The sequence below is a fragment of the Dermacentor andersoni genome, chromosome 6, assembly GCF_023375885.2.
Source record: "Dermacentor andersoni chromosome 6, qqDerAnde1_hic_scaffold, whole genome shotgun sequence".
NCBI classification, from domain to species: Eukaryota; Metazoa; Arthropoda; class Arachnida; order Ixodida; family Ixodidae; genus Dermacentor; species Dermacentor andersoni.
Genome location: NC_092819.1, coordinates 25,447,422 through 25,472,132, shown reverse-complemented (window position 1 = coordinate 25,472,132; position 24,711 = coordinate 25,447,422). Strand labels below are relative to the sequence as shown.

The 24,711-nt window shown below is 43.8% G+C and overlaps 4 protein-coding genes across 4 annotated transcripts in view; 2 read left to right on the top strand and 2 right to left on the bottom strand.

Moving 5' to 3' along the window:
* Window positions 1-292: 292 nt before the first annotated feature.
* Window positions 293-4,315, bottom strand: LOC126521731 (rab-like protein 3). Its single transcript, XM_050170472.3, has 6 exons — window positions 3,911-4,315; window positions 3,757-3,848; window positions 3,538-3,655; window positions 1,537-1,642; window positions 1,098-1,242; window positions 293-569 (listed from the first exon to the last, which is right to left on the bottom strand). Exons 1-6 carry the CDS (start codon window positions 3,975-3,977, stop codon window positions 396-398), a joined length of 702 nt encoding a protein of 233 aa, XP_050026429.1. The 5' UTR covers window positions 3,978-4,315; the 3' UTR covers window positions 293-395.
* A 340-nt stretch (window positions 4,316-4,655) lies between these two features.
* On the top strand, window positions 4,656-14,081 carry TfIIEalpha (transcription factor IIEalpha). The gene is made up of 3 exons (XM_050170457.3): window positions 4,656-6,618; window positions 9,731-9,878; window positions 13,839-14,081. Exons 1-3 carry the CDS (start codon window positions 5,734-5,736, stop codon window positions 14,039-14,041), a joined length of 1,236 nt encoding a protein of 411 aa, XP_050026414.1. The 5' UTR covers window positions 4,656-5,733; the 3' UTR covers window positions 14,042-14,081.
* Window positions 14,061-24,618, bottom strand: LOC126521730 (dnaJ homolog subfamily C member 8). The gene is made up of 9 exons (XM_050170471.2): window positions 24,372-24,618; window positions 24,097-24,198; window positions 22,277-22,333; window positions 22,149-22,215; window positions 20,353-20,447; window positions 20,215-20,286; window positions 18,743-18,838; window positions 18,175-18,246; window positions 14,061-14,259 (listed from the first exon to the last, which is right to left on the bottom strand). The coding sequence occupies exons 1-9, from the start codon at window positions 24,447-24,449 to the stop codon at window positions 14,161-14,163; spliced, it is 738 nt and encodes a 245-aa protein (XP_050026428.1). The 5' UTR covers window positions 24,450-24,618; the 3' UTR covers window positions 14,061-14,160.
* The window catches only part of RpL24 (ribosomal protein L24), a 493,457-nt gene continuing 487,449 nt past the window's right edge, over window positions 18,704-24,711 (top strand). The window contains exon 1 of the mRNA XM_072288651.1: window positions 18,704-18,709. Within this exon, the coding sequence (XP_072144752.1) occupies window positions 18,705-18,709 (5 nt within the window). The 5' untranslated portion in view covers window position 18,704. The remainder of the gene's footprint in view (window positions 18,710-24,711) is intronic.

The following is a 24,711-nucleotide window of genomic DNA, read 5'->3' as shown; positions in this document are numbered from 1 at the left end:
GACATAGCTTCATATGCCAGCTTGCCGATTTGTATTAGAAAGCAGTGACACCTGATTTACGACACTCTGCAACTGTCTGTCTGCGCAGCACCATTATGACATGAAAATTATGTAACCCTATTGTTTTCCACCAGAATGGTGCGACCACAAAGTTCTTGTGAACAAAGGCACATTTTTAGGAACTCTGTCAGATAAATATTAAACTGCTTCCCGAGACGTATGGTTCAGATGCTACGTAAGAGTATTTATTGATGCGAGTCATAGTCTGTCATAATGTGAGTCATGGTCACAGTGCCACAGGAACAGAATTGTTGCTTTTATATTCACAGATGTACACAGCAGCTGTGTCCAGCACAGGTGGCGTCCTTTAAGCATGTAGTCTTTTGTCAGTCCATTCAGTCCAAATGTGAAAGTTTGGCTCGCCGACGATCAACCACTGGAAGTGTGGCAGACATTGGAGGAGAGGGTACTCCGCTACGGAAGCGTCGCTCCACAACCTTGTCCAGGAACTTGGTTACCTTGAGGGCATTACTGGACCCAGGGGAAAGTGTCTTCGGATTGTGATTGTCCTAAAATAGCATAGAAAGCAGGGAAACGGCAAGGAAGTTACTTATACGAACACTATACAAGGCACACCTGCCTCCCAAGCTCAGACATGCTAATAGTGCAAATTAATGGTGCAAAGATTCTTAATTAAAAAATATTTTAGCTTTACCGTATGCAATTATCTGCAGGTATGTGCAGGTTTCTTTCTTGCTTTTCCAAGAAATGAATGTGTTATGGGAAAGGCAGTGATCCTCATGCATATTTTGACACAGATCCTGCCCCCTTGCATAGTGTAATTCAACTTTTCAAATGAATGGCACGCCGACACAAAAGCACCAACTAAAAGCTGTGGCTACAAAGTGACAAGTTTGTGGACAGGGTGCTCCATAGCCAACCGACACCAAAGTCAGTAAAGGCAATCAGTAGACTTGACTGATTGATAAATGGGACTCTAACTTAATCTTAAGCAAGCACTTCTGTAGAAATTCTTTGCACTCTAACGAAGTACTTAAAAACCGCAGTATGATAAAAATAAATATGCCAGAACGCACCAGAGGCACCTGGTCAGTGCCGCATTCATCGGCTACAGTAGCCAGAGCACGTCCTGCTGTATGGGGGACAAGGTCAACCTTGGTTGCCACAACCAGGATAGGGACTTGGCTATCGGCAAACATCTCTTGATCAAACTCGAGCACTCTGCAAAGTGAAGAGATTACGGAAACTTGTAAATACTGGCGAGAACGATCAGCAAATTTTAATGGTTGCCTACAATAGAATAAACTTCAATTCACTGCGTGATTATGACCAGCACTAATCTAGAAAATCACAAATCATTTCAATGATTTTTCTGCTCATGATTAGTTTGTGTCAATCACTGCAGATACCAATTCCAACAGCTAATGCTGGATAAATTAGATATATTGCTTGTTCTTTTGTTTGTTTTTCATGCCATAGAAATTCAAGAGAAGTCACGAAAAGTTCAGAGCATACCCATTTGCCTTCTTGGATGGACAGTCCTTGCACAGAACTTCAGAAAGCCACTTTCTTAGATTTTCATGAGACTTCTTGTTGGTTAAGTCGTGAACAAGGATAAGACCTAAAAATAGGCACAATGCACAAGTGTATCAAATGTCCAAAATAATTTAACACCTAGTAAATGTGCTCATTCTGTGTATCACTTTGCAATTTTGTGGCACACTGCCCGCTAAGTTTTAAACACCAAAATTGCTGTATAGAATCATGGTTTTAGTTTTGATCAAAGAGTTTGTTTTCATACACTGAAACAATGCTCTACACTCGAATATAGTGCATGCATTACAATTATATTCAATTAAATTCAATTTACATACACTTAAGTATTCCTTGGGGTTACCCTAGCACATTACAGATAATTTCAAGTAGCAGCACTTCTGATATTTTATACTCATAGGTAGCAGCAAGATGACAGAGAACCATAGCTTAATGCAATGCACATTCATGTGAAGGCACTGAGGTTTCATCAGTCGATACATTCACATCTACCATACAATTTCATCTGTGATGTACAACTCATGTCTGTGCAAAAGCTTGAATTCAGCAGCTTACTTCTTGTGATCCTTCTCCCCCATCAACATTCCGAGGCTCTATTTTGTCACATGTGCTGTTCTCCTCGTGTTTTTATACTTATGACATGAGCGAAATGGCCCTTTCATGCATGTATGCATATCATACAGAAGTGATAGTTATTGTAGATTTCCTATTGGCACTTTTCTTTCTTCCTGCACTTACCAGTACCATTTTAAATATGGGCATTTTGAAATATCTTAATGACTTGCTTTCTTTTTTGTTTTATGCTGTCGGCACGAATCTATCTGTTGTATATTTTCTCCTGTTTTCATCTGATGTATACATTCCTACCATGGCTGTCAAAATGTAGCTGGCAGTATCTAATAAATAAATAAAACATTAAAATTGTATTTATCCTTTTGTGTTGGGTTGTTAGGTTGTTAGGCCCACATAAATTATCCCCATTCTTAGAGAGATGCCTTTACTGTGAATGGTGTTCTTCGGGAACTTTACCCACTTTGCAGTCTGTTTGTATTTAACCTCCTTCACCTAGTGACCCAAGCTGCCTACTAGTTTGTACCACTGTGCTGCCTACTGTCTTGCCAAGTAGACAACATGGGCTTCTAGGTAGGTGGCCTAATAGACAACATGCTCCTGGCTGCTGTGTTGCATATCATACAACTTGAGTCACTGGGTATGTGCCCGAAACAGATAACTCTGTCGCTGTGCATGTGATATTGGTATGTGCCTATTATTTGCCCATCTCCCAGAGTGGATGTGCCGAGGTGACACCAGTAGCCTTTACTATAATCAAGCAATAGCGCTCCATCTACAAGACACCACCGCGTGGAGAGCAGCCGCTTGATGGAGAGCCATTGCAACGAAATTGCAGTGAGGATGCTAGAAAAAATATGAAGTTTCATCTAGGGCACAGTGATTACAACAGGATATACTGCATCGTGATGTCCTTTAGTATCGTAGTTGGCAGCGAGACTGCCACTTTGTGTGTCTGCTTGGCAATATGGTTTGTGTTACTACATTGCTTTGATGCTAATCGCATTAATGCAGACCTTGATTGTGAGGCGCGTTCTGCCTTATTTTTGAAAAATCTTGAAGTTGATTAGCGTAGAACATTGTTAGCACTGTATACATATATATATATCTGGCAGGTAACAGCTTATTTTCCTGAATGGCTGGTGCTGTGCCGGTGTAGCACTTATTACTCTACTCAATTACCCTGTGATGATCCAATTAGCACTTCAAATACTATTCCTTTGTACTGTGCATGCGAATTAACCCGTTAGTGGTAGAAATGGACAAGCAGAGCGTGATCTAGTGTAGGCCGGCTAGAGCAGCACTTCCTTAAATTTCTCTTTTTCATATTTCTTTCCTGTAAACCAACCAAACGCGATCACTCCAGCGTGCCAACTCGGGCGGTGGCCTCACCGTGAAACGAGTTGTAAAAGACCGCTCTGGCGCTGCTGTGACTACTGGAGCCGCCGATGTCCCATAGTTCGACGAAATACGTCTTTTGAGATGCGGTGCCCTCGCGGTACTCGTGCAGCTAAAGGGAAAAGAAATAGGAAATAAACAGATACAGACATTCGCCGTACAGGAATAAGCTATCCACATGTGAGCTGATGATCGATTTTAATGTTAACTTACTTTCACCTCAACGTTACAGCCGATAGTCCAGGAGGCATTCGCCAAAGGACGGTTGTGGCACAGCAAATGGACTGCCGAAGACTTCCCCACGCCTGGAAGGAATTGCATTTTGTCAATCGCATTTGGTCGAAATAGAAATAGACGTCTGCATTACCCGAGTCTCCAACGACGAGTATTTTGACTTTGTCAATTGACGCCAAGGTACTGTCGCTTTTTCTCATATTGTAGAGCAGGGTGCTAGGGTGCTTCAGGGGATCTCGCTATAGATATAAAGAGGCAAACGCGCACCATGTATTCGAGGAATGATGCGAAATCAATCAGTACAGCATCCAAACCTCCAAACCATCGCTGCATAAACTAAGCAGACGTGTGCCCTGTTGATTACTGAGAGAGCCGAGTACACATAGCCGTAGGGTGGCTATGGGCGGATGTAAAAATAACTACAGATATATTAATTATATATTTTATTACTTGCGGCCTATTAGTCACAATAAGATTTAACCTAACCTTTCTTTAAATGTGATCACGACCTTGTGAACTCCTGCACAGATGTCCCTCGTCCAGCACGCCTGGTCTAGTTCAACTGCTTTGCCGCTAGGGAAGAACATACGGGCCAAGATGGCCGAGTGGCGCTAGTTATAACCTGTTTGCTGTCGTCTGCTACTGCAATATTTGTCGTGCTCCCTAGGGAATATGAAACTCTATGCCCTAGGGCTTCCTCTTCACAATCACACTCTCTCTCATGCTGCCATTTCGGCGGGTACAATGCGCTTGTATTGGGGGCGAACGAATAAATTCACAAATATAGAAAGGAAACAAAATTTACGAACTTTTAGCGTTTGAATAGTGAAATTAGAGGTGGAGGAGAGGTGCAAGAAAGGTAAACAACGAGTGTAGGTGGCAGCTGCAATGCTAGAAGGCATAACTTTCCCTTTCCTAGTCTCCATTAGATACCGAAAAAATTGTTTTAAAGGATTCATAAGATAAAGTAGCTTTTTGAGTTGATTACAGATAGCTTAATGTCAGACATGACTGCTGTGCCGTAATGAAAGGCAGAGGATCTGGTAAAAGTAGTCACAATTCCTGCGCCCGATGTATGCAAGAAATTGATCGAGTCTGTTTGAAGGGCTACACTGCAGGCCTTGTGTCACGGAACTACATTTTAAACTGCAACGCTAGCTTTTCTGCTTAGTACAGTGGCAGCATTACGGTGGTGCGAAATATACGTATGCAGTGAAGCTGTATGCGTAATTCTCTTTTTGAGCTCACGACACATTCACGGGGAACTTGTAACAGTTAAAATAAGTGGTAATCGTTTTGTCGTCTAACAAAGCGCAAAAGTGAAACTTTTATGAACTTTACGAACACTGCAAGCAATGTGACCTAATGTGAAATATCTGCGCGGTTTGCTACTGCGTGAAAAAAAAAAAAAAAAAGCAATAGGAGCGGCTATTTAACGCAAGCGCGCTGCACGCACCGACATTTTTCACTTTCAGCCAGTCAACTTTTGGAACCAATCAAAGCCTTGTGACATCAGTGTCACTGTGTATGTAAAAATCGCAACTATTCAAGCAGTTCATCACAACAAAGCAGCCGTCGTTCTAATTAAAACGCCGCCCCAGCCAACCGTAGAGTAGCAGACGAACAGGTCATAAAAGCGACGCGAACGGCCGACGGTTGAACAAGAGTGGGCGCAGGAGACTCCGTGCACGTCTCATGTGCGATCAATGACAACCGCTGGCATAGCTGCCCTACAATACTGCGGTATGAAACTTCATGTTGAATTAACTTCTCCTTCGGCGCGGAAGCAGCGGAAGTGTGGAGAATGGACGTTTCGTCCTACAGGTGTGCGTGCGCGTCATATTGTGTTTTAAATTGACAGCTAGCGCTCCACTGACTTTTCGTGCCGCGGGATTGTACGAATATACAGTCGCCAAAGTACGTAGACACCCAAAGCAGCGCGTGTCTCGGATCGCAATGGAAGGAGGTGGTGAGGTTGTGACAGAGGTGCCGAGTTCGCTCAAGAAGCTCGTCCGGCTAACAATTCGGGGTTTCTACAGCGTGGAGCATGTAATCGTCGTCGACATGCTCATTCGAAACCCCTGCGTCAAGGAGGACGATCTGGCGGATCTCCTCAAGCTGGAGAAGAAGCAGCTCCGAGCTGTTGTCGCTCAGCTCAAAAGTGATCGCTTCGTCAAGGTCCGACTGCGGATGGAAACAGGTAGCGACGGCAAGGCGACCCGCCAAAACTACTACTACATAAACTACAAGGTTTTCGTGAACGTGGTCAAATACAAGCTCGATCACATGCGTCGTAAGATCGAGACCGAGGAACGCGACTCGACGAGTCGCGCGTCGTTCCGTTGCACGGGCTGTTCCAAGAGCTTCACGGACCTAGAAGCGGACCGCTTGCTCGACTTCGCCAGCGGCCAGTTCCGTTGCAGCTACTGTTGCGCGCCGGTTGAAGAGGACCAGGCAGCTCTGCCGCGGCAGGACTCGCGTCTCCTGCTGGCGCGGTTCAACGATCAGATACAGCCCCTGTACACGCTTCTTCGCGAGTTGGACGACGTGCGACTCGCGCCGCATTTGCTCGAGCCCGAGCCGACAGACCTCAGCGCGGTGTTGCAGCAGAGCCGCCGTGCCGGGGGGCGCGCCAGTCCGACGCTCCAAATGCAGTCAGGCGCGCATGGCCGGTCCAGGGATGGTCCCTGGAGCGGCGACGCCACGCGCCACCAAGGCTCGGGACAGGGCGCCGGCATCACCGTCAACCTGGGCGAAGCGACCCCTTCGGCTCCTTCGGCACCCCAGCGCGAGGCGCCAGCGTGGATGGTCCACAGTACAGTTCTCGACACGCCGACCACGGTGAGCTTCTTGCGCAGTCCATGCTTTATCGCACGGGCTCGTGACAATGCCACGTCTACTCGCAGCTTTTGCGAGAATGGCGTGCATTTGCAAGTGCTTCGCATGCCTTGCGCTTCAAAAAAGCGAAGAAGGCACAAGGAGACACCGCAACTAGCTTCTTTGGTTAGTAGAGGTCCCCAGATGAAATCCCACTGTAGAAGAAATATAATGCAGAAGTACTTTTCCACCGGACAGCTGGTGTGTTTTTCAGGACACAATTACAAAGCAAACATGTCAGGGACATATATATGCACACGTGCAAGGTTTACAGGTGCTGTACCGTCTGTCCAGAGATCCTGAAGCACTTATTGCATCCCTAGCACTGCAAAGCTTTGGAGTGCGAGAATGCTTGACCTTGCAGACTGTGCTTATGGAGTACCAGGAGTGCTATAGGAGCTCCATCATACAGCAGCAGGAGTTGTGTTTATGAGAGAAAAGTACCTCCTGATCTTTTAAATCAAACCTTAAACTATCACTTTGGTGTGGCAGTCACTGAATCGAGCTAACCGGCACAATAGGAGATGGCCAGAACAAGGTTGAGTTGAATCATCTGTAAGTGATGTGAGGTGGAAGATGTACACAAGTTTGCTAGGTGGTTTTTGCAAGGAAAGCACCCCCGTCTTTCACCGTTTTTGGTGTCAATTCGATCAGCACCAAGCTGTCGCTTGACCCATAGTACAATGCGACGCCCATGGTACGTCATGTGTAATCGCTCACAAGCTCCAAGCAGTGCATGAAAAGCTACAGGTTGTGTAAACCAGTGACATAATTCTAGATCTCTCTCTCTCTCTCTCTCTTTAGTGATGTACCACTTTGAACGTCTGGATTTTCAGCTTTTTCCTTGTGTGCATGAGTGCCTTTCAAATTTGCATCAACAAGGAGTTTCCGGATGGCACCGCCATACAGCAAGTGTGAAGTGCTACTTGATGTTACTTGCACATAAATGTGCAAGACACGCAGCATGCACTTGCATCTTTACAAGGGACAGTATTTTGCAACGCCTTTTAAAATTTTCTGTACTGCTTGATTTAGTGCCTCGTACATTGGTAAAGTGTGAGTCGAGCATTACTAAGGTGACCAAGCATCCCAATTTAGGCAGGACATGACCCACTTTTATCACCATGATTCTACTGTTCCACACATGATGTGTGGAACAGTGTTTTGTCCTGCTTTGGCCTCTCATGACCCTGAGTTGTCTTGAAATGCCTGCCCTGGGTTGGCGAATCGGCTTACTTTCCCTGGTAGGTGGCACCACGTTGAAAAAGACTCGAGAGGGAAGGGGGAAAGTGAAACACTGCCACATGTCATATAGCAGCACTTACTGTCCAATCTTATAATGCTTTTGAAATGCTAAACATCGTGCAATCGGTAAAATGGTGCTCTTGCTCACAAAAGTGTGATTATAATCACTCGTGTAAGGACAAATGAGCGATTCGCCTTTCGAACAGTTATAATATTGCACCCCTCATGGAATGCACAACCGCATACGATCCTCAAGTTTTCTCAATCCAGCTACATGAACTTCTTAGAAATCTCAAGCGCAAAAAGACACTGGATGAAGAAAAGGACCACACACCACATGTGCTCCTGTTCCTTTGCTTCACCCTGTGTCTTTTTGCACTCTTAATTTTGTAATAATGCAATACCAACTAGCCCACCTACCCATCCTATAATCTTCTCAATGTGTCGATAACGAGCGAAAGCACATTGACCACGCCGTCTTCACACCATCTTGCTTGCCACTCGTGTGTTGTTGGAAGCACATGGAAGAATTCCGAAATGCAAATGTAAATTTACTGGCGAGCTCGGAAAAAAGTTCCCCTTCCCATTACAAAACTTGAAATAAATGTTGCATCTTTCCCCCCCCCCCCCCCCCCCCCGTCCCCTCCTTGTCCTCCTTTGGCATCTGGGGAATCTGGTCACATTAAGAGGAAGCTTCAGCTTGGGCCCAACTCCGATGCCACCTATTCAAATACATGTAAAATGCTGAAACGTTTTTCTGAGATAATCACTGGGCTGATTTTAATGAAATATGTTCCTTTTAAGAGAGAACGATAAACTCTAGTGACTGTTGGAAGCGGAATTTTGATTTGTGGCCTGAATATATTAAAAAGAATTTTCATATATTGGTAAGCTTGAAGAAAGAACAAAGTTTGCAAATCCATCTCTCTGCACAGGAATGGATATCACAGGTCTATAAGTCACATCTATTAGAGCATCCAAAGTGGACAAATCTGATATGTCAATTGATATCTTACATGAATTTGTTATTGTTTACAAGAGTTCTACAAAAATTTTAGAAAAGTTCTACTCACATATTAGTTGTTTATTTGAGAGCCATGTACAATACATCGATTTTGTCCACTTTAGATGTGCTATTAGGTGCAATTTACAGAATGATGATATTGTTTTTCATTGTCAATGCAGTTATTAACTTTAGTTTTGTTTCCTGAAAATTTGCGATTTTTGACAATTTTTATTAAAAGACTGACGACCTAATTCAAAAATGTTCAGCCAACAGTCACTAGATTTTAACTTTTGCTTTTAAATGCAACAAAGCTCATAAAATTGGTGTTCTGGTTGCCGACAAAAACAATTTCTTCTTTACCATGTATTTAGATAGGAACCCCTGAGATAAAGCTTCCTCTTAAGCACTTCGCATCACACAAATTTTGTACAGCAATCCACTGCTACAGTAGTGTCACCTATGCATGCAATGCCTACCTTGCTCCAAGCACGGAATTTTTTTTTCTTCACCTCCTTGTGCCATGAGCTGTGCCAAAATGAACTGTGCTTTGAACCACATTTGCCCGTTCACTACCACTACCTCTGAGGCAACAATGGCATCTCTGAAACTCATCGTAAAATCGATCTATTCTCCAGTGCCACTGTTCACACTTGCTCTGCATTCCTGAGCGACCGAGTCAAACTCGTAAATACTGTCATGACACAGAACGGCACAAACTGATCAGCATTAGCATATTATGGCTGCTTAAAATGGCTCTGGTAACAGTTTGTTTCTATTTAGCTGGAGGTTCTGCATTACTACAACTACCTTCACTTCATTTTGCAGCCGGTTAATGTACCTGAAGAAGTGGCTCCTGTCATCTCTGAAACGGGATCACGGCCCCACAGTGCCATCATGGAAACACTATTGGCACACGAGAAGCAGCCTGTTGTGCAGCCACCAAAGGACTCAAGTGACTCGGAAGACGCCCAAGGTGAAACACTCTGCTCTCCACATTTTTCAGCATTACGATATTGTTTGCTTGTGTTGTGCACCTGCTCTTTTGGGGTTTTCTTCACACTTGATTGCAGCTAACAAACACAGTTAACACAGTTAAGAGGGGAGCTTCATCTACACTGTTTACTATGTACTACCGGTAGATTGCCGCCCTTGCGCGTGGGAAGTAAATTGGCATGCTCAGACATTCTATCATTGAAACGCCTACCTGACTGCCCAATGTACTCCTTGCCACAAGTAATGGGAATACTATAAGCAATACAAGTCTCACAGTGATTAAACTTAACATGTGCAGCATCATACTCAACCCTTTTCGTACCATGCTGTGATACCGCACATGTTAACAAGTTTAGTAGTTGCAACACGTGTGCTGTTTATAATATTCCCATTACTTATGGCAAGGAGTACATTGGGTAGTCAGGTAGGTGTGTCAATAATAGCATGCCTGAGCATGCCAATTAACTTCCCGCAGGCATGAGTGGCAACCTACCGGTGCATTGTAAATAATGTGGTTGCAGCCCCTCTTATTAGCAATATTTCAGTAATTGGGGAAGCTAAGACATAAAAGGAGAGAGATTATAGAAGCTTTACACATCTACAAGCTTGGTCCAGACAAGTGTGTGATCGTGCCATCAGTGTTCTTGACAAGCAAAGAGCTCAGGTTTCTCAATAAAGATTGTTGCATGTAGTTAGATATGAGCGCGGATCAGCATGTCCTTGCCCCTATTTTTTTTAGCCAAATTACGGCTGTAAATACGAAGTCAACATATCCGTCCTCAGCAGTGGACCTTTCTTGGACCAGTTCGGCCTTATCTGCTGGTAGCTCCGTGGCACGGCGAACTGTTGGTAGTTGATGGCGATTGTGCTTCACACGTCCACAGCATACGAGCAACGAAGTATGTTTAATTTTCTCTGGAGCAAGGGACGAACGCACATCAAAATCCACAGGAAAATGCAACCCACATATGGGGAAAGGTGTCTCGCTTTGAGAAGTGTGAGGTAGAGGCATAGTTTCATATTAGCATACCTAGAGGGAAATCTGGCGCTGCAATCGTTCAACCATCTTGGGAATGATGGGAAGTACAGGCTTCGGATTGGCATTCTGTTGACTGGCGAACTAGTCTACAAGTATTTTCTTGGCAGTTTTGGTTTCGCTCCAAGCGCAATTGCTATAACTTGCAGTGGGACAGTGCAACGCAAAGCTCTCTGCCTTTGTTATGTTGCTCGAAGTGGCGATAGCGTACTGGGCCAGCGACTGGGACGACGTTTGTGCTGCGGTGTGGTGTCGAAGCCCTGACGAGAAAGTGACGGCATCGTAAACGTTGAAAGAATATGTTTTGAGCGTTTAGACCTTGGTTTGTTAAGCGTGTTAGGTTGGCGCTCTAGCGTTACATGTTTTATGAAACTTCAGAATAGGAAAAGGAAGGCACTACTGATACAAGACATATACAGTTGTACTTCTAGTGGCTTGACAATCAAATTTCATTGAGGGCTTCATTATGCATTGCTCATTTATGTGCTCTCTGAAATGCATGTTTTAGGACTTTGAGAACACAAACTTATTTGTGGTAGGAAAGGTTGCTGCTTCCTGGCTGTAGTCTAGTGTTGCAAAATGGGTACGTGCAAAGCCACGCCGTAACGCTTCGGAAGTGGCACGTCAATATAAAATATGATGAAGCATACTCATAGGAGGCCACTAGCGTCCTAGCTAGCACTGCAACAGATGTGCTTAAAAGTACTTGAAGACGTTCAGCAATCGTGACAGCCAACGCAGCCTTTTGAAAGAGCGAGAGAGTTCGCAAGTGCCTGTCGTCTGTGAGAAAAGTCTCGCGTTTGCAGCAAGCAGGCGTCGTAGCAGACGACACTTGCAGCATTCCGCTCAAGGGCGCAACACTTTCTCACAATACAACATTTTTATTTCCATAAATACTTGACGAGTATTTTTATATAAGTACATGCACGGTTGTTATTGCTGTTGCAAAAATAAATAAATAATTATTCTCTGGCGTTAAATCGGGAACAGAATCGCACAAGAATGCATACCCTGGTGTGTCCTGGTGATAAACCATAGTAAACCATGCTTCCATCTCAAAGTCATATAAAGTTTATGTAGCGTGTTGTACATTATATAACATATTGCAGAAATAAAATTAAATTTTATGCATAATATTTGAGTATAACTTAGTTTACTGCGCCGCACGCAAACGCCACTAGTTTAAAGATCGAAGTCAATCCGAAGCCTGTACTTCCCATCATTCCCATGTAGGTTGAGGCATAGAGTTTCCTACAAAAATTACTAGAGGGAACTCTGGCGCTGCAGTCGTTCTCCTACCATGGAAATGATGGGAATACATTTGTCTGATCTTCGTGCTTGTGGATTCAGACGTTCTTGTGGCTTTGTATATTACTCTATATAAATCTTATTGTCGTATATTTCAGCGTAATCTATATTCTTCGAAGTGCAGAAGACGCCGGGAACGCGTACAATTGCTATTAACTGCGACGATTGAACTTGTCCAGGTGGCCAAATCGAAACGCGTAAAGCGTCTCGAGGCACTGGCATGCCCCCGATAAATTCATAAGAGCGTTTCATTTGCTTGTCGATACATGCGTCCGTAGCTTAGTGGTTTCAGTATCAGGCTTCTGTGCTAGGGTCCCTGTGTTCGAATCCTGCCGTCTGGCAATTTTAATGATGTTTATTTAATTATTTATTACGCAATACACTGTCGAAAATGACGAGTTTACAAAGCCACAAAGTCGTTTGAAGCCAAAAGGACGAAGTTTAGGCAAATCCATGTACTTCCCATAATTCCCATGCTGGGACAACCGCTTGCATTGCAGCTCCCGTAGACACTAGCGCCAGAGTACCCTCTAGTAATTTTTGTAAGAAACTCTATGGATTGAGGCAACGCACATGAGAGACACTCGCACTAGACACTAGCACCACATTTCCCTCTAGGGTATTTATTTAGAAACTCTATGGATGGAGTTGTTGCGACTTCGCAAAAGGGATGCGATGACTTGCGTGATAATCAGCGTTTGGTGAGGCCCCTTGCGTCACTGACCGACGACAACTGGGAGAGTCTGGACCGCCCATCCTTGGCGTCCAGACCAGTCCAGTCCAGACCTTGCCCCTAGTGATATCCACATTTTGGGTTTGCTGAAGAAGTTCCTGGCAGGACAGTGGTTCACATGCAACGATGAAGCCAACCCGACGGTGGTTCCACCATCAGCCGAACCAATTCTACCATAGGGGCATATTAAATTTAGTGCTGCGATGGGACAAATGGTCTGAACCGATGTGCGGACTACGTAGAAGAATAGTGCAAGGTACGTAGAATAGTATGGATATTTGTAATTACCTGTATGTACCTTATTTCGGCTAATAAAAAACAGGGGCAAAAACTTTCCGATTCGCCCTCATAGTTTGTCGTCAAGCGACTTGCAGTGCTGTCGCACATGCTCCATTTGGTCTTCATGGACGCAGTTTTTCAAATAAAGTCAGTTATTCCAGTACCCTTCCTGTTCCTTCCTCTGTGTCATGCCTCAATTTTTTCTAGTTATCCTTCCTGTTTGCTGGCATACCCTTACCAAGTACCATGTACCAAGTCACCCAACAAGCCACCCTTTTGAATTTAAGTACACTAGCATTTTTGCATTTCACCCACAAAGAAGTGTAAGTGACGCAGTCAGGATCGAACTCTCAACCTCGAGCTCAGCAGTGCAACGCCATAGCCATTAAGCAGGTCATTTCAGGCTCTAACGAAACCCAAGATGTCAGAAACTTTTCTTATGGTCAGTAACAATTTCCCACCAAACCCTCGATTTCATGAGCTATTTTATTTGTGCGGTTTCTAGAATTGTCATTCTTTTTTAGGCATTCCATTACTCCGGGTGCTAAATGTGACCATTCTGCGACCTTGGCTTTCCGCTGCAGGTATGCCCGAGCCGGTGCGAGACGTTGCGCAGTCTGAAGAGGAAGAAGACGATGAGGAAGAGGAGGAGACCCAGGTTATGGTGGAAGGGAAGCCAGTGCCTTTGCAGGACGTCACAGAGGAAATGGTGGCCCGCATGACGAGCACCGAAAAGGAGGACTACATACGGCTCCGGCAAGAGCTGTACTCCATGATGTACGACTGACACAATAATGCAGACAATACACTGTTTTTTTGCGTTTTAATACATGGCTCAGACACGTACCCCTGTCCCTCCCCGGACTCTCTCTCTTCTTGATGAAAAAAATGTGTGACGCAGGACCATCAGCGAGTCTCGGCCCTGTGCTTTGGTGGTTTGTAGGACTTGCTCCTCTTGCCTGTTTGAAAGTTCTTCCAGCTTGACACACGGTTCTCGCGGCTCTCCTGCAATGCAAACAAACTTATGTTGCATGCGAGTGGGAAAATAAATTTCCTATTGTAGCAACAGTGTCAGCAGATCATCTAGTAAACCATGTGAAGAAAAGCGTGGAGGAGGACATCAGGGAGAGAGAACTGGTAAGCGGGACCTGGTGCCATTGGATACAAGTGTGTTCGAACTTTTCGGCAACTTAATAGTGTTAGCAAAAGGCAAGGACAAACAACATGACAGCTGTAATAATATGGGATTGTGAAGAAACTGCCAAGTAGTAGGCCCAAACCAGCGTGTTTTAGGTAGCTAGACAGGCGGACAAGAACACTGTAATGCTGAGAAATTGTAGGAAAAAGCTGAGTAGCTGGGCCTAAACTGCTGCATTCTAAAGAGCTACTCGTCACTGAATTTAAGGGAAAGCGCAACAAAACGAAAGGAAATGGTTAGAACAGACACTCATGCACACCAATGGTATGGTATGATGAACTTTATTTAATGTCCTGAAGATCAACCCTTAGGTTGACGCAGGCGGCTCCCACGTCGGGACAGTAAGGTTTAACCTTACCGCCGTATCATGGGCCTTCTGGACGGCCTGTACTTGATCGAAAAGACCTCCACTGTGTAGGACTCGCTGCCACCAGTCTCTCTCCTTGTCACAGTCTGTGAAAGTCACAGGACACTGCCAAAGCATGTGATCCAGAGTAATGATGCCAATAAAAAATATTAAAAAAGCATTGTTCAAGTGTTTCACATTCAATACGGTTGCTGTCGGAAAAACCACGATGGCCTCACTGGCTGACGAGCAGGGTACTTTGGCCAACCAATGCACGAGTCTCCTGGCTGTGTTGGAAAAGAGGGTTTGTGCTGGTAGGTCATAAGCGCCAGTGGCAGTTTGCCGAGAAATGCAAGTTTGAGGGCTGCAAAAAAAGAAGGCTGCCCACTTGAAACATGCAAAAGAATAAATTACACAGTCTCCTAATCTCGACTGCATTGCAGTTGCTGGCCTCGATCGTGAATGAAGCTTGAGTGCAATGTTTCAGTTGACATGTCTGCACTTTTGCGAACTTTTCACAGTAGAAAAACTGCTGACAGCAACCAGGGTGTCTACCAACTGGGAAACCCGGGAATTCTAAGGGTTTTTTGTAGTCTAGAAATACTCAGGGAAACCTCGAGGAATTAATGCTTCTATCAGGAAAAATTAGCTGCATCTTATTTAAAGGGAATGAAAGTCTGGGTAATGCTGGCTCGAGTAACAGACAGGAACAGTAATGAATTGTCTTTAACACCATGTCATCAGCTGGAGGAGTTGCCAGTGTAACGACCGACTTTCCAGATGCCCGATAATTTGGAAGGCTTCGCGACACCACCACGTACCCCATAGAGTCAATGTATAAGAACGTCTGAAATTTTGGACGCGAGAACCCTTCGCCGCGGTTTTTGGAACTTTTTGCCGTTACCACACGTCCGAAACGGCATTAATCGAAGCCACCACTGCTAACATTTTGATTACCTCGCCGCCTCGAACTGGCACTCTCGCACATGCAGATCCGCCGGCAGCCGTAGACACCACTGCAGCAACGCTAGGCCTAGCTGCTTCGACGCTCGCTATTAAGCTTATGTTGTTGCGTGCCACATTTTTCATTGAGAGAATTTGCCGCTGTCAACAATGGCACCTACTCTTGACTTTGTGGTCCTCGCGATTAGCTTCGATGCTTGGAAATAATGGTGCGTTGCATAATGCCGGTTCCCGAAAAGCTTCGCCTCTAAAGAGCAATGTTTGTGGTGAAGCATAGGCAAAAGTGAAGTGAAAGTGAAGTGTGGTGAAGCTTAAGAGTGGGAAGAGGGCAATTGTCACGGAAAACAGTATGTATTCCTACATTATACACGCGTGCACCCGCCATCTCCTGTCCGAGTACCAAGCACCGATATCCCTAATATGTGTACTGGCAGGCCTTCAGAGCTATTTCATATGTTCCAGCGGCAAATTTAACCTTTAAAGGCAGTAAAAGACATGCATTAATTTTTTCCGGCGTTATTGTGGCCACTAGGGAGTCCCAAAAATTGGTTGATGACCACAATTCACCAAGAGGATGCTTCAAATGATCCATGGGGTGAACGCGCGGTGAAAGGAGGACGAGAACAGAAAGGACCGACAGTAAGCGGGGAAGTATGCGTGCCGCCACTTCTTTGAAGGAGCTCGAGCTCAAAAGGAAGTGTTGGTTGATGCAGCTGTCCCTAATACAAACCAAAATAAACTCTGTAAAGCAGTGGAAACACAACACTAAGGCATTGTGCATGGGCACCTTGGCATTCTTGCCATCGGTGTCGCTGTGATGTTCCTTATAGAGCCCAAGGGCGACAACATCGTGGCCACGGGATGTATGCTGTATGTTCGAGTGAAAGCGTGCAAGGGTGAGCCAACAATCTCGGCTCAATCTCGCACATGAAAGGGAGAAAAGCGCAGAGGAAGTGCACCGTCTTCCGTCATGCGCAAGTAACCAGGGGAAGGGGATGTAGTGGAGCGTTGTACTTCAGCAGCAACTGGGTATGGTGCAATCGCATGAGTTTTATCTTGTAAGTGATCTGCTTTGGAGGCAGAGGCTGGGTGGGCTGCCGGCTCATAGCTTTATGTGTGCAGTATGCCACTCAGTTCACGTTGAAGCAAGAGACAGCACAAAGGTCACTTCACTCACTGCTGCTGCCGCAGTTCCTCAAGCAAGCATTTTGACAGCGAGTGTCCTCTGACACCATGCTTGTTAATTTAGTTAGTAAGAAAATGTTTACAAGTTGATATGGCCGATTAAACTGCTATCCTTACTTATTATGGCTGTCTAATAATTTGCCGTCGCAATCAACGCTTCGCCTTTTAGGTGAAATTGCGACTTCTTTAGTGGCACCTCTGGTTCACTTGAGTTTACTTACATAACAACTTGCACCTCAAATTGCGCTCCCTTAGAAAAAGAGAGAAAAATAGGTATATCTCGAATGCATAACCTGAAAAAATAACTACATATAAACAGCAATAGTTAACTATGTAATCAGCCCTGTGCAATTATATATCTACAAGGTAGTGTGCTGAAGGCAATTATTTTTACTGTGCCAAGGAGTTGTGAGCTAGGTATCTGGTTATCCCTATAACATCGGAGTTACTTGTAACATCTTGCTCGAAACCTTGAAAACATAAACAAAATGAGAAAAAGTTCACAAATTTACATCAGTTCAAACAAACAACCCCTTAGCTCTGAAGCAGGTGCTCTACAACAACTCCACAACTGCACTGAATTTGCGAAGAAAAGGGCAACACAAGTCCATGCTAGCACAGCCTTGGCAGTAGCTAGAGCTTCCATATAAACGAAGGTAACTTTGCATTTTTTTTTATAAATACCAGTCAAGTAACTGTGCCAAGTGTTACCTTGAACAATCTAAACCATCAAAGGCGATCTTTCTGCTAATTTGAGCAAGAAGAGAGCAGTGGTAAGCATCAAATATTTTCTTTATGATATTAAGCAACACATGCACGTCCCTGCATGCAAACCTTCGTTCAGTTGTGTGACTGGGTTTTCTAGGTCATGTGAAAGCGTACATTGTAGTGGAGCTGCTTAGCGCAGGCAGTTACTCCGGGCTACTGAGTATACATCCTTTTGTATGTTCAATCACTCCTTGGTAAAGTGGTTTTATGGAAGTGTGCTTTGCAGTGCCATGAAAGTGCAACTCGAGGCAAAGTTGCATCCAAGCTAAACCCCCAATTTGGTGCTTGAATTTTTGTTATGGGTACTGCATCTAAAAATTCAACACAGCACAAGTCAAGTTTTCCACAGGATGGCAAACTCCTAACACCCGAACCATCATCAGTACGTCATCACGACATGCTGGTGACAAAGGGCTGCTCACAAGTAACAAAGACGTATTGAACTGTTGCAAAATCATACCTCATAGTTTTTCTGCCACTCCTTCTCTTCCTGTGCTTTTTCTTGTTCCCGAATTTCTGCTTCTCGCTTTCTCTTCCTAAAAAGGTGGAGACAGTATTTAGGCAAGAAAACCCAACAGGCCAAGGCAAAAAAACATGATGTTCACAGATAAATGCATCTTGCTCAGTAGCAGCGTGCACATATTGTGAACTACACCATGGCCTCCTTACAGTTTCAACTAGTTCTTTGATCATGCCAGTTCAAAAACACTGCTTTGCGCTCAGAGCATCAACCTGCGACAGTTGAACTGACGCACCCTCAGTGAGCAACTAAAAAGTTGGCACATCCAAGCAAACTGTAATATCTAACACAGTGAAGCTGTAATAACGGAGTTCTCGCACCTAACGTAAGTCCTAAGCATCTCATTTGCAGCTGTCCGAAATCTACTCAAGGCTCTGCAAACGTGACCACTATATCCAGTGCAATTCATGCACTGCACTCGAGTTTTTTCAAATGCTTCACTATATCTGATGCTAGTCCTATATGCCAAGATGAACTGTCATTGTGAAGAAATATGAGATTAAGCAACTTGCCTCTCCTCCTGATCCCTGTCTTCTTGCTGTCTGCGCTTGCGTTCCATGTCTGCAAACAGTTTTGTGGTCAGCACGTAGACTGCATGGTTGTACTGCAGTACGATAGAAAGGCAGGAACATTGTGTAAGCAAACACACTAAAGTATTAGTGTGTGGTATAATCCCACAATGTGACAAAATATAATGTGCTTGTTTACTTGTAATTATAATTTATTTGCACAAGAGTGAATCTGTTGTACGTGGTGATGTGCTAGGTAAAGCAGATAGGCAAGAACCCTTGCGTTTAGCACCTGCAAGTCTACCACCGAGTACAGGAAAAAATAATGATGATTAAGAAATGTCTTCATGCTAGGATGTTAGCTACATTATGTTAGCAATTAGCTTGCAGCAGTTTGCGATGTTGGGAGACCTAAAACTACCCAGAACAAAAGCTAGCAAAGTAGCCATGTTTATTTCTTCATTATAAAACTTCTTTTCAAAAGTATCAGTTTTTATTTTATTTTTGTATTTTGATTAATGAAACAGAAAGGTGGCAGGCCTCAAGTGCTTTCATGTCCCAAAATTGTAGTTTGTTCTGGTTCAAATTTAGGGGTGTTTGAATAGTGAAATTTCTTAACCCAAATACAAATAGTATTAGAAAAAAAGGACCATCGAATATTGAAGTGAATACCTTGTCATTTTTAAAGCAACACAAAATATGAAGCTTGCCCAAAGTGCGTTTGGTAAAAAAAAGAAATCGAGCTTATATACATTGACAGATATAGATAATGCTGTTCGCACTTAGACACCCAAACAATCGGAGCTTGTAAACAATAAACAACCAGTTTCAATCATCTGGGGCACCATGGCAATTACAGCAATGAAGCACGGGAACAGCATGTTACTAGATGCATGTATATACAATGTTGTCTTCACCAAAAGAGAGAAGCATGATACTGCAGCACCACACATTGTTTTAAAGGGATGCAAACATGGTGAGATTGGCCAAATAAAAAATCAGAAGAAATTTGTGCATAGGCTGTATAAAAGCGAGGCATTCTTACTGAAGGAGTGGCAACTATTGAGCAGAAGTTATGTGCCCTGTACTATCAATCGGTAACTGGCTCCCCTGTGCAACAACTGCAGATATACTCCTCACATCCATTCAAAGAAACGAGTACCGTATTTAAAAACTGAATAGTGAATTCTCAAATCGAATACAAATCTAATAGCAAAGACTATTCTGTTCATATTAGAAATTTCTAATGTCTTGCGCACTCCTACAGAATTGTACTGAAAGGTGGCCACAAAGATGACAGAAAAGAAAAAGAAAAAAACTCTCGATACTTCAGAATGAATCTTATCCAAACATAAGCAGACTTTTCTCCTACATAAGCTGGGATACAGCATAACATGGCATTTTGACTATTTTGCAAGGCGAGATAAAATATATTTTTTAGCAACTTTGCTTCAGTGCTGGCTCCACACACCTTTTCCGGATCATCCTCCTCCACTTTGTCGCCCTTGCCTGCCTTGCGCAGCTTCTTACGCTTTTCTTCAACCTGCACGTGGTTGAGAGAGGCATGTACTTCCACCCCGTGTCACAAGCACAGCATCCCTGTACCCACCATCATGTCTGTGCGACCCTTGGCCTCTTCAATCACTTCCAATGCTCGCTGCCGCTGCTGCTCATCCTCGAGGCTTTTGTACGCTTTGTTGATGACTACAATGCCGCAGAAAGAATAAACAGTAGCACGTAAGCAGCATGAACACATGACAAAATAAGGAGGCAACACAGGCTACAAAAACTTGTTTTGCGAGCTCTTTGCAACGTGAGCAAGAAATTTTGTAAATTACACTTTGCAGCTTTCGGGTGGGCATGTTTTAGTCAGAACTCACTTTCTCTGAATTTGTTATAATTTTGCAACAAGTACTAATTTCTGATCTCTCAATTAAACGAACTACAGATATATGTCCTCTATCTCTCCCCCACCCCCCCTCACCCCCCAGTGTGTGCTTGTGCTTTATTTTTTTTTTTAATCTTGAAAAAAATTTTGTACATACTTGCCCATTTGGAAGTTGCCTTTTATTTTGTTAGCTTTTTACCTCATTCACTTCTCCGCCGAGTGCGTAAGTACTACAGATGCTTTTGACCAATATTAATCAGATTCTCAGTGGCCTTTCCTGGACCACCATTGAGCCAATGGAAAAAGCCTCAATGGTCGTTGAATGACATCATGTGGCACTTTTTAGTCATCATTGGGTTTGACAGTTTATGGCTTCAGCAGTTATCGAAAGTGAATGTATGACAGGGCCCATTATTGTCACTTTACATTTCTACAGTTTTTCGGCTGCTTGCCCCAGAAGCACTTTTTATTTAACTTACATTGTATTGACACTGTTTGAACAATCTGCCGCATTACACAGTACAATCAAGTTTAACCTGCTATTAGCATTCTTCAATTAACTGACACTGCAACTTACTAATGGAAGGAGACCTGGAGTACTTCCAGTCTTCTAGAAGTTGATTTCGGCAATGTAATACAAACGGAGACTAAAGCTCAAAACTGTGTGTCTGGAGATTGTCATGCAGGCAGCTGTACTAGGCAGAAATTACAAACACATTTCGAGGCGTCAATTTACAGGATGCACAAGGTAGTATTTGAGGACACAGATTTAATCGCCATAGGCATTAACACATTCAATCTGCACGCCTCGGCACTTGTTCTTCAGGAACTGCTCTGTTACCTATCTAGCACATTTCTTCAGAGTAGCCAGAAGCCGTGTACAGTACTAGTTGCCTTATATGCCAGCCACAGCGACTTGGTCCATTGCCAGCTTCTAAAATGAGGTAAAATCCTTTGTTTTCGAGGTGAGACAAGAGCTGATGTGCAATTGCCATCTGTGACAAAGAGAAACAAGCGCTGACAGTGAACCGATGTCAATGAGGCAGTTGAGTTTCTACAGCAGGCAGAGGCCATCGTGAGTGAGAACCCTAAAAAGCCAATGATGGTCAATACAGAGAAGCTCTATTAATAGATTAAAAAGTCGGGTTTTGTTGGCATGAGATTATTGGGAGTCTTTTAAGTAATGGATCTGCTTCCTGCCACAAGGCCTGCACTTCCTGGGAGTGACCGAATGTGAACTTCTGAAACCACGCCACCCTCAATATGGTGTCCTAGTTCCCAATATTTAAACTTACTACGCTCTTATGTATGAGGGGCATTACTGAGAGGAAGGCAAACAGCCAGTCACTGTTGAAAACTCATCAGATGCTGCTATTGTCAAAGCAGCGGCCAATGTCATATGCCATTTGATCTGAGTACACAGCCAAATTCATTATATTACTGAGGCCGAAGATGGCTTTTTGATCAGCTTTAATAAATGGCACTAAAAGGAGCAACGGTAAAAATAAGCAATATACCATCAAAAGCCTTCTGTGCCCTTTCACGATCATCAGGATTTTTGTCCGGATGAACCAAGATGGACAGCTGCAAAGCAATAAACACTTGATGAGTGACTGGCCACGGATCACAGTGGATTGCATATTACCCTTCTGTACTGCTTCTTGACATCTTCTATGGGGGCCTCAGGGCTGATCTGAAGAACCTGCATAAAGAGAAAGAAGGGAATTTAGATTTATATTATTCCTCCCCCACTTTCTAGGAATTTTATACCACGAGTCACTTTGATGTATACTGCAGCTACTGAGAACTGCTTTTCTCAGAGGTGTCACAGGACAAGAAAGTATCAAAGGAAATTAATCTCTTCTAGCAGGCCACCATGATTTCATAGATTACAAATCCCTTACTCTTCTTACATCATGTGTTTATGCTGTCCAACAAAAACAAGCTGGCACGTCAACCTTTACAACTTTAAAATGCTGCTGAATGCTCCAAAAAACTTGTGTGGCTGCATTCATTCAGGTGCAAAACTGGTCGTCTTCATCCCTGCATTATTAACAGTTTATAAGTTGTGATAAAATGAAAGACTGCTGGCCTCACCACCAAAAGCCACACATTAAGAACATGTTGGATACAAAGACGTTCTTCTACACCGGGCACCCACTTCAGTTTTAAGGTGAAACTTTGCCTACCTCTCGGGTTTGGTGCGACTGCTGCTCTAAACTGCTGGGTCAGTCAGTATCTTGTTGGATATATTTGTGGATATATACGAAGCCTATATGCACCAAATGCTAATATCTGCAGAAAGAGATGTTGCTGGGCTAGGTGGTGCCTACTTGGTGAAATAATGTAGCACACAGGCACAACCACAAAGAGACACACAGAGTGAATGCGACATGTCCTGCTTGTCTTTCTCTGGTTGCGCCCTTGCAATACATTATCTAGCAAACAGTCTTATAAAACCCTTTTCAGGGTGTCTACCAAGTTGACAATTCCAAATTTTCTGAGTTTTCCAGGTCTTCCCTGAGCGACACACAACTTTATTTTATGTCAAGACAGGCTGACACCGTGTCGTCCGATGCTGTCACTCTCAAGCAAGCATTAAAAAAAAAAAATTAGGTCAGTTTGAATAGTAACGAGTAGCGTTTATTTTATTCAAAATAGAAAACTGACGGTAGGGGATAGTAAAATGCAGAGCAAATAAAGTATCTTCGAAAAAGTAAAATGAGAAAGCCCATTGTAAATAGAGTCGAACCTTTCCAAGTACGAATGAAAAGAGATGCATGCAGGAACAAATATTTTCGAAAATGAGCTATTTATATCAAGTGATAGCAAGATCATTGGTATTAGGCCCGAACTTTAGTCACAAGTGCGATTTTCTCAGTTGGAAAGTCAGCTTCTACTGTTCTCGCATACTCTTAGCCCACGCACAACGCCTCTGTTTTGTGTTTCACTGCTTTCAAGAGTTTTTTTTTTAACTTGCGCTCAAACAAGGGACGTATTCTTGGGCGATGACTTTCGGCGATACTATCGCCTTCGTGTGACGTAGTGCGCAACTAGCCAACCAGCGCGCGCCTCATGGCTCAAAGTGATCGTTCCAGAATACGTCCCTTGTTTGCGTGCAAGTTAATAAACATATCACGCGCTTCGATAAATAAGGTACAGGGCGTCTTGCTTCGTTTCCACACATGCCGATGTAACCAATAAGAGTATTGTGTTTCCAAGGAAAGCCAACAGTCATAACTCGTAGCGAAGCGTTCTGCTGCTCATTCAAAAAGCGCGCTCCTAAAGTTGTCAGAATTATTGATCTTTCCTTTTCTTTTTCCTTCTATTCTGTTCCTCTACGTGGCCTTGTCACTTTCTCAGCAATGTACAGGCGAAATCCAAGCTAAAGTTTCTATGAATGAGACGGCTGCAGCGATACATGATGAGTTCAATCCCAAAGAACAGCAAAGAAACACTGCTTACCTCAAAGGGGTTTAGGTTGAAATAGGTAGACCCAGGTCTCAGCAGGCGGTCGATTTGTTGCTTGGGAGTCAGCACAGAATCACGCTTTTCAATTTCTTTCACCTACACAGCAAATGTGACAGCCGTAATGAAAGGTTTGCAAACGGAACGCGAGCCCACAGCGGGTGCGCGGTGTTCAAAGGAAAGTGGCCATTAACGCAAGGTCAGCGCGCTAGCGGGCAACTGAGCGTAATGTTTCTGTCTCTGCGCGTGTTCTCAACAAAGTTAGAACTTACTTCTGTGAAAAACGATTGCAATAAGGAGTCCTCTACAGGCTTGGGTTCACTGGACGCAGCTGCTGTAGGAGCCGCCATGTTGTGTACGACCGAACCTCAGCGGTTTCGTTCATGCAGTTCACGCACAGAGGTTCACATTTCTATATGGTTCACGTTTCGATGTTGTTTGTCTTCTGCTTTGTTCTTTGAACACCTGAGTCTTATAATATAATTCGACTCTAAATATAACACTGAATATAATAATATTTGGAAGCACTTGACTGCATGAGCAGCTCAATTCGTGAAAGAAGTCAGCAGCCAACCAAAGCCAGCGGAATCTAGAAGCTGGAAGTACGATTTT